Raw genomic sequence first — 9,413 nt, 5'->3', positions numbered from 1 at the left:
TGAAGGCCAGGAGGTAGCAGTGTTCTGGACCAGGCCAGACCTGGTGTCTGAGGACCAGCCCTGAGCTGCCATGGACCCAAGGGAAACACAGGCCAGATGAGCTGGGCTTGCACAGAGAAGCTGATCGGGGACTGAAGTGGGATGCTGGTGGGCAGCAAGACCACGTGGATCCCTGTGATCTGGGCTAAAATCCCCCCCCCCATGTCAGTGCCATTGTTAAGATATTTACAGACAGCCTTCGTGATCACAGAAAGTGTCCCGGGCACCTTTGCATGCCGAATCTTGATTCCTGTAGCTGGGTGTCACTTTGTGGAGTGTGGGAGAAGGGGGAAGAAAGAGTGGAGCTAGTCTTATGCCCTTCTCTGTAAGAATCCAGATTTGAATGGACTATTTTTTTTCCCCTTAGTCTGGGTGCTCGCTCTGTGAAGCATCTCATCAACAGTTGGGGTCAGCCAGCCCAGAGCACACCAGCCTGCCTGGAGCCTACTGTCAACAGGACGAGGGCCCAGTGCAGACTAGAGTGTAGGGAGGGTGGAAATGGAAGAACTCGGGTGCTAAAATTTGAAGTTGGTTCTCTGGAGAATGGGTGGTTGGTCAGGAAGAGAGTTACCCTCAGACACTCAGAGACTGCTCAGGAAAATGGCAGGGTATCTAGACTGTGTTGTAGCTACACAGCTGTAGACGTTGATATTGATGCGTTCTGTGAAATTAGGGGAAGGGGCCGACGGCTAATGGTTTTGTTTTTAACTGGGGATTGAACCCAGGGGCTGCTCCTCAAGCCCTTTTACCCTTTATTTTGAGACAGGGTCTTGCAAGGTTGGCCTGGAACCAGGCTGGCCTGGAATTTGTGATTCTCCTATCTCAGGAATGACAGGTGGGCAGCACTGCACCCAACCTAACTACAATTTTTTTTCATGGTAGTAAATAAATGGGCTAATAAACTGGCCCGCTTAAAATCCAGTGGACGCTATCTGAGGGGTATCACCTCATCTTCCCCCCCAAGTTCCACTCCCAGCTCTGCCTCTGTCATGGTCTCCTCACAGACCACCCAGCCCCTGGGTTCCAGGTCCCAATTTCCTCTCACCCCAAGAACTTCCCTCCTGGAAGTGTGTCTCCTATCCTCACCAGCATGGCTGTTTCCCTGGATCGTTTCCCCTAGCCTCCCTACTGCAGCCCCTGGCATCTTAAATAACAACAGAACAGCAAAGGGACACGCCTCCAGCCTCATAGGGAAAGGGCTGGAAACCAACGCTCTGTTGTTTATCTGCCCGCTGTTGTCTCTGCATTTCCCGTGTTTCCTGAGGTCGTATCTCGAGTGTTCTTTCTCCCATCTGGTAAGCAGCCAGGATGGGAGGAAGTCTCCACTTGTCCTCCTCTGAGCTCATCAGAACCACCGTGCTGGGAGTGTCAGCTGGCTGCCTGACGCACCAGCCAGGAGGAGGACTTGTAACTGGGTCAGCGGGCCAGGCGGGGTGCTTACTTGCAAGCTGCGGAACCTAATGTGCCAACGGGAATGAATGAGAAGGAAACTTGGCAGCTCTAAGAACTGGAGCATCAGGTCAGGGGGCTGCACAGAGAGAGGCAGCCAAAATCAGTCTGTGGGGCCAATGCCATGGAGGTAAACACAGTCGACTGACATAACCACACAGTTGCCCCCAGGAAATACGAACCTCCTTCACACCTCTACACCTCCGGACTTTTGGTGAAGGTGTGCATGGCCCCTCTCCCCTTAGGAGATGCAACAGAAATTGCCCTGAGGTCCCTGAGGTCGCAGTGAACTCTGAGTTCCCCTGCAGCTTTGTGACTCCAAAACCTGGACAGCTCTTCTAGAATGAAAGGGAGTCCTAGATACAAAGGGAGGTCCCATGGGACACCTGTCTGCAGCATCTTTGGAAAATAGTGTCTTTTCTAGATAATAGTTGATGGATGACATTTTAACTGATGGAAAGGTGGGGATGTAGGTAGTGTCTTTTCTAGATAAATAATGGATGGATGACATTTTAACGGATGGAAAGGTGGGGATGTAGGCGGTGCTGTAAGTACAGGTCAGGTTCCATGGATTCCTCAATCTCAGTTTTCAATATGACACGGGAAATTGGGGATCAAAGCTATGGCGTGCAGCTCTATGGTCTCTACTCTGCTGCTCCTTGGCATCCCTCGTACTGGCAGGAAGAGCATCTGTTGGGTATATTGTTTGGATAGAACCCAAGTCGGACTGGGGGCTCAGTCACAATTACTTTATTTTATGTAACTACTTCCCCAAAGACATGGATCTTGCACTTCACATTACAGCCAGCCTCAGAACTAGTAATGCCAACTAGGCAGAGTGGTGTAGAAGGAATCCTTCCATTCCCAAGCCCATCCATGTGGAATGGCGTCTCCTGGCATGAAGAGGATTCTCTGGAGGAAGCTCTAACACAGTAATAAGAGTGGGACTTCAGAGATGCCATGCTTTGACCATGCAGTGAGGGGACAGCAAGGACGCACTTCTACAGAACAAGGGATGTGTACAGCCTCAGGACTACAGAGTCCAGACCCAAGTCCCCTCCCTTCACAGGTGTCCTTGAGTTGGGTGAGCCATATCAACGTCATTTTCCTTGCGGGACCCACTTGCAGTATGGATTTCAACGGTGCTGGCATCAGAACCTGGAGAGGAAGAGAGACAAGATTCTGATGGCACCTGCATCCTTGAAGGTTTTTCCTCCAGCTGCAGAAAATGCTCTTGGGACTCGGCAACACACCAAGAGTGCATAAATGACTTAGTGTTTGGTCTGGAGGAGGAAGGAAAAAAAGCTACGGTACGGTTCATCTTCATATCATCAAATCATTCCCAATGATGGATCGAATCCTGCAGAATCATCTAGTGCAGTTGATAATTAACTGCTACCTGAGTGCTACAGGAAACTGCCTACAGTCAACCTTAAGAAAATTCTGGTACCCAGGTGTGGTGGTGCACGTCTGTCATCCCAGCAGCTTGGGAGGCTGAGGCAGGAGGATCGCAAGTTCAAAGCCAGCCTCAGCCAAAGCAAGGCCCTAAGCCAGAGCAAGGCCCTAAGCCAACAAAGTTTGACCAGGCGTGGACTGTTGCATACTGGGTCCTGATGGCTATTTCTGTTCCCACCATCAAAAGAAAGGAAGCTTCCCATTGGTGGAGGGAGGTGCTGAGGGAGGAGAGCTGGTCACTGAATCCACGTGGAATCTTTGCCCCTCCCCTCCCCAACAATTTAAAGGTCTGTTTCATCATTCCACTAGCACACCTTCCACGTTTGTGGTGGGGGGGACCCTTTGCCACAAACGGCACAATTCCTCTTTCATCCCATACATACACCAGGAGTGTCTGCTTCCATACTGATGTGGAAGAAGCAATGTGTGACCTCTTCAATTCTATGTGGCAAGTGAGTGCCCTTGATGAAAGCCTTCAGACCCCCATCAATGGGCCTTGCTGATCTCTGCAGCCTCCTCTTGGGTCTCTCTCTCCTCACCCACAAATGAATGCAGGCACACTGCATTCATTCATTAATCCTCTCTCCCTCCTACCCCCCTCCCAGCTTGACCCTGCCCCAGTGTCTTGTCTCTCTCTCTCTCTCTCTCTCTCTCTCTCTCTCTCTCTCTCTCTCTCTCTCTCTCTCTCTGCCTGAAAATCTCTAGTTTACACTAAGTTCAAATCTCAGCTCAAATGTTACCTTTTCCTCAGACCCACTTCAGGTTCAGCCTATCTGAAGCCACTCTCTGACCCTCTTCCTGCTAAGTCTCTCTTCGTAGAACTCACTAACCTAGATGGAATATTGCATACTTATTTGCATTTTTCTCACTCTGTCTTTGCCACTAGAATGGAGTGTCTCTGGACAGGAAATTTGAGTTATCACAATGTCCCTAATGTGTTAACACCTGGCACACAGAAGGTGCTCAGTAAACAGGTTGAATGGATCAGTACAGTCAAGTAAGTGCCTCAGCATCACTTGGATACAGCATTCATGTATGGGAGGGTTAGTTAAGACTACTCTGAAGAAAAACAGGATCAGGCAGTTTTAAAGGAAGGCAAGTGTGGGCTGGGGGTTGTGGCTCAGTGGAAGAGTGCTTGCCTAGCAGGTGTGAGGCACTGGATTTGATTCTCAGCACCGCATATAAATAAAGGTACTAAAAATATATATATATATTAAAAAATAAAAAGGCAAGTGTGATTTTCAGCATTCCTCCAATATAAACACATAAGCCTACTGTGGACTGTGAAGGAAACAGCACTCAGATCTTCCTCCCAGGGTTTGATGGAGATGAGTTTAGCAGAATGTAGGTGACAGAAAGTCAGACCCAGCATGAGCTCAAAGGCAAAGGAATTGACACGGTGGGTGAAAGTAGTGACATGGCAGAGCTACAGCTACAGGCAAACCCCAAGGAGAGTTTGGTTTGCCCCCAGAGATGAGGAGAGTAGACCTGCTGTTGGACTGAGTCACCAAGGACCAGCTGGGAAGACTTCTGAAACACACACGTGGTACCAGAAGAGTGTTCCCGGTGGAGGGACTGGTGGCACTTGACAGAGAGTCGATTCTTACCAGGGTTGCCCACTTTTTTTATGAGGACAGCCCAGACTTCTGAGAACTTGTGTGGGATGGCTGTGGTCCTTTTCAGGAAGACTCAGCTGCGTGTCACATGGTGACTTGTGATCAAGGTCTAGCTAAGGATAAGCCCTGGTGACCTCACACCCGGGACACGCTGTGGCTTACATGGCTTTGAGGTCTTCCTCGTCTTTCATTCCTCCCCTGGGGCTTCATGGAGGAAGAAGATCTATTCATGACAACTTTCTTGAAGCAAATATTGCTGGCACAGAGCCACCCGAGCCCAGCCCTGTCTGAGTTCCGTGGGTGCTTGCAGCTGTGGGTTTTGAAGCAGATCTGAATTTCCATGGGTATTCTCTTCTAGTTTAAAGATCTCAAAGAGAGAATACCCTGAGAAGTTAGTGACGTGAGGATGTCGATGAATTCTCTATCGGTGCAAAGTCTGTGAACATCTCAAGCCCCTGTAGGAAATACAAGTGATCGTGGCCTCAAGATGCCAAAGGACCAACACCCTGCAAATGGCCCCTTTAATGAGCTTTACAAGTCCAGAAAGTTTCTTGGGAACCTCCCAGCCCCACCTAGACTTAGATTTGGATGTACACTGGATGTTTCATAGGCCTTCGAGTCTTGAATTCCTTAGAAGCATTGAAGCTCTGGACACTGGATGAGCCTTGGAAAAGCCTACAAGACCTGGGCCCAGATGCTTCAAGGTGTCAGGCTAGATCTGACCTACCCCAGAGAGCCCAAGGCTCTGGGGTGGGTTCTCTTCGATGCTCTCCTAGCGATCACAAGCCAAGGACCACCCCATGTTACTCTCAGGGGGAAGTGAAGGGAAGGCAGGTGGCTATGCAAGGAAAGCTTCCCTGGTTGCACTGGGAAGTAGCACGATGTCCAGTTCTTGGGCACTCTAAGGCACTCCTTGGAGGATAGGCAGCTGGAAAACTGCAGGGTGCTTCACAAGATGCCTACAAGGGGGAGACGATTGGCCTACCGTGGCTTGAGAGAAGAAATTTTGCAGGTAGCCGAGGAAAAAGGGAAAAGTCCATGCTGACATGATGTTTCTTCAGAAGCAGTGAAAAGAAAGGGCCTTGAAGGCAACCTCTGAGTCCTCCAACATCTCCTGCTGGAAGCTTTGCTCACCTTGTATTAGAAAGGGGTCAAAGTTCTCCCTGCTTTCCTACCACTCTCAAGACACCCACCTTCACCACTACAACCTTCTGAGTTGCCAGAAACAAGCCTCAACCAATCTAAAAGCACCTCACTCCCTCCCTTATTGCTATTGTCCTTTGAATGAATCAGTGGGCTCCTCTTATACTGTCAAAGTCAAAGACGTGGAAGCGGAAAGGAGAGGGATTTTGGTGTGTGTTCTCTTGAAAGTAGTGGCCTGAGAATATTCATTTAGTTTCGGAAAGCTTTTTAATTTTTTTAAATTCCACATATCAGCAGGCCTTTGTTGTGATTCATTATTTAAAATCCACATACACACGTAGAAAAGGTTAAATGACATCCATTTGGGCTCTCAGGTTTGTTTTCTCAAAACAGTGGAAAATAATTGTGGGAGAAAATGGAGGGGTGGTTATGTTGAGAAAGATGGAAATTGTGAGGGAGAGAAAAGAGGATGAGAAAAAATGAAAGAGTTATGAAAAAATGAGAATTTCAGGGAAATAGAAATTGTGGCAGAGAGGACTGGGATTGTGGCTCAGTGGTAGCGCACTTGCCTAGCACATGTGAGGCCCCACATTTTTATGAATGAATAAAAATGAATAAAAAATGTTCAGTTACACCTTAAAATATTAAAAAGAAAAAATGCAAATTTAGGAGAAAAGATTTGAGAAAATGGAATTGAAGGGAGGAATTGTGGAGAAACAATGGGGGAGGCAAAATATTGTTTAAAAAAACTTCAAGAAACAGAATTATGGGATTGTAGGAGAAACAAGGCACTGGGTGAGAGAACAGAGGATTATGGGAAAACCAAGGAATCAGGAGGGAGCAAAGGACTCTGGGAGAAAGGTGAGCTGACTTGTGGGAGGACCAAGTGAACAGGGTTTGGGGAGAAAGGACTTGCAGTCACTGGAGGATTCTGGGAGGAAGGTGAGAACAGGATTCTGGGAGAAAGGGGTAGAGGCTTCTTGTAGAAGCATGGGATTATGGGAGAATCAAGCTACCAGAGGATTCTGGGAGAAAGACTGGCAGTCATACCAGAGGATTCTGGGAGGAAGTGCAAACAGGGTTGTGGGAGAATGAAGGAAACAGGCTTCTGGAACAAGCAAGGGTTTGTGGGAGAAAAAAAGGATTCTGGGAGAAAGAAGGACTTGCAGTCAGGTCAGAGGATTCAGGGAGAAAAGTGAGAATAAGATTGTAGGAGAAGCAAAGAGTTGTAGGAGAAGTAAATGAGCAGACAATTCTGGGAGAAGTGTGGGATTATGGGAGAATCAAGCAACCAGAGTAGTCTGGGAGGAAGGACTGGTGGGTTATGGCAGAGGATATTGGGAGACGCAAGGGATTTTGGTTGATTCAAGAGAACAGAATTCTGGGGGGAAAGGATGACTTGCCAGTCAGAGTAGAGGATTCTGGGAAGAAGGTGAGAACTAGATTCTGGAAGACATAAGAGATTGTGGGAGATTCAAGAGAACAGAGGGGGGCTGAGGATATGGTTCAGTTGTAGAGCACTCGCCTTACACGTGCAAGGTCCTGGGTTCGATTCTCAGCACCACATAAAAATAAAATACAGTGATTGTGTACAACTACAAAAAATAAAAGACTTCTTAATTAAGATTTTTGGAGAAAGAAGGACTTGCCGACCTGAGCAGAAGATTCTGGGAGGGGGCACTGAGGTTATAGCTCAGTGGTGGTAGAGCATTCACCTAGCATGTGTGAGGCACTGGGTTTGAGCCTCAGTACCATATACAAACGAATAAAAACAAATGTGTTACGTCCATCTACAACTAAAATAAGTTTTAAAAAAAATTCTGGGAGGAAAGCATGAACAAGATTCTGGGAGAAAGGACTTCCGGGTCAGAGCAGAGGATTCTGGGAGGGAGGCGAGAACAGGATTCTGGGAGACACAAAGGATTGTGAGAGATTTGAGAGGACAGAGGATTCTGGGAGAAAGAAGGACCTGTGCCTCTGAGCAGAGGATTCTGGGAGGAAGGTGAGAACAGGATTTGAACAGGATTCTGGGAGATGCAAGGGATTGTGGGAGATTCTAGAGAACAGAGAATTCTGGGGAAAAGAAGGACATCCAGGTCAGAGTAGAGGATTCTGGGAGGAAGGGGAGAACAGGATTTGAAAAGGATTCTGGGAGATGCAAGGGATTGTGGGAGGTTTGAGAGAACAGGATTCTGGGAGAAAGAAGGACTTGCGGCTCTGGGCAGAGGATTCTGGGAGGAAGGGGAGAACAGGATTTGAACAGGATTCTGGGAGACGCAAGGCATTGTGGGAGGTTTGAGAGAACAGAGGATTCTGGGAGAAAGAAGGACTTGCGGCTCTGGGCAGAGGATTCTGGGAGGAAGGGGAGAACAGGATTTGAACAGGATTCTGGGAGACGCAAAGCATTGTGGGAGGTTTGAGAGAACAGAGGATTCTGGGAGAAAGAAGGACTTGCGGCTCTGGGCAGAGGACTCTGGGAGGAAGGGGAGAACAGGATTTGAACAGGATTCTGGGAGACGCAAGGGATTGTGGGAGGTTTGAGAGAACAGAGGATTCTGGGAGAAAGAAGGACTTGCGGCTCTGGGCAGAGGATTCTGGGAGGAAGGGGAGAACAGGATTTGAACAGGATTCTGGGAGACGCAAAGCATTGTGGGAGGTTTGAGAGAACAGAGGATTCTGGGAGAAAGAAGGACTTGCGGCTCTGGGCAGAGGATTCTGGGAGGAAGGGGAGAACAGGATTTGAACAGGATTCTGGGAGACGCAAAGCATTGTGGGAGGTTTGAGAGAACAGAGGATTCTGGGAGAAAGAAGGACTTGCGGCTCTGGGCAGAGGACTCTGGGAGGAAGGGGAGAACAGGATTTGAACAGGATTCTGGGAGACGCAAGGCATTGTGGGAGGTTTGAGAGAACAGAGGATTCTGGGAGAAAGAAGGACTTGCGGCTCTGGGCAGAGGATTCTGGGAGGAAGGAGAGAACAGGATTTGAACAGGATTCTGGGAGACACAAGGGATTGTGGGAGATTCTAGAGAACAGAGAATTCTGGGAGAAAGAAGGACATCTGAGTCAGAGCAGAGGATTCTGGGAGGAAGGGGTGAACAGGATTTGAACAGGATTCTGGGAGACGCAAGGGATTGTGGGAGGTTTGAGAGAACAGAATTCTGGGGGAAAGGGTGACTTGCCAGTCAGAGCAGAGAATTCTGGGAAGAAGGTGAGAACTAGATTCTGGAAGACATAAGGGATTGTGGGAGATTCAAGAGAACAGAGGGGGGCTGGGGATGTGGTTCAGTGGTAGAGCACTCGCCTTACATGTGAAAGGTCCTGGGTTTGATTCTCAGCACCACATAAAAATAAAATACAGTGATAGTGTACAACTACAAAAAATAAAAGACTTCTTAATTAAAAAAACAGGATTCTTGGAGAAAGAAGGACTTGCTGGTCCCAGCAGAGGATTCTGGGAGGAGGGTGAGAACAAGATTCTGAGACATGCAAAGGATTCTGGGAGACTCTTTTGAACAGAAGATTCTGGGAGAAAGAAGGACTTGCCGATCTGAGCAGAAGATTCTGGGAGGGGGCGCTGAGGTTATAGCTCAGTGGTGGTAGAGCATTCACCTAGCATGTGTGAGGCACTGGGTTTGAGCCTCAGCACCATATACAAATAAAAACTGTGTTACGTCCATCTACAACTAAAAAAGTTTAAAAAAAAATTCTGGG

General features: G+C 48.2%; 1 protein-coding gene across 2 annotated transcripts in view; it reads right to left on the bottom strand.

Moving 5' to 3' along the window:
- Positions 1 to 2,223: 2,223 nt before the first annotated feature.
- The window catches only part of Gpr143 (G protein-coupled receptor 143), a 39,422-nt gene continuing 32,232 nt past the window's right edge, over positions 2,224 to 9,413 (bottom strand). For both annotated transcript variants that reach the window (XM_021733422.3, XM_005335543.5), the window contains one exon: positions 2,224 to 2,646. In XM_021733422.3, the coding sequence (XP_021589097.2) occupies positions 2,552 to 2,646 (95 nt within the window). In that variant the 3' untranslated portion in view covers positions 2,224 to 2,551. The remainder of the gene's footprint in view (positions 2,647 to 9,413) is intronic.

The sequence above is a fragment of the Ictidomys tridecemlineatus genome, chromosome X (assembly GCF_052094955.1).
Source record: "Ictidomys tridecemlineatus isolate mIctTri1 chromosome X, mIctTri1.hap1, whole genome shotgun sequence".
NCBI lineage: Eukaryota > Metazoa > Chordata > Mammalia > Rodentia > Sciuridae > Ictidomys > Ictidomys tridecemlineatus.
This window is presented reverse-complemented; position numbering and strand designations above follow the sequence as displayed.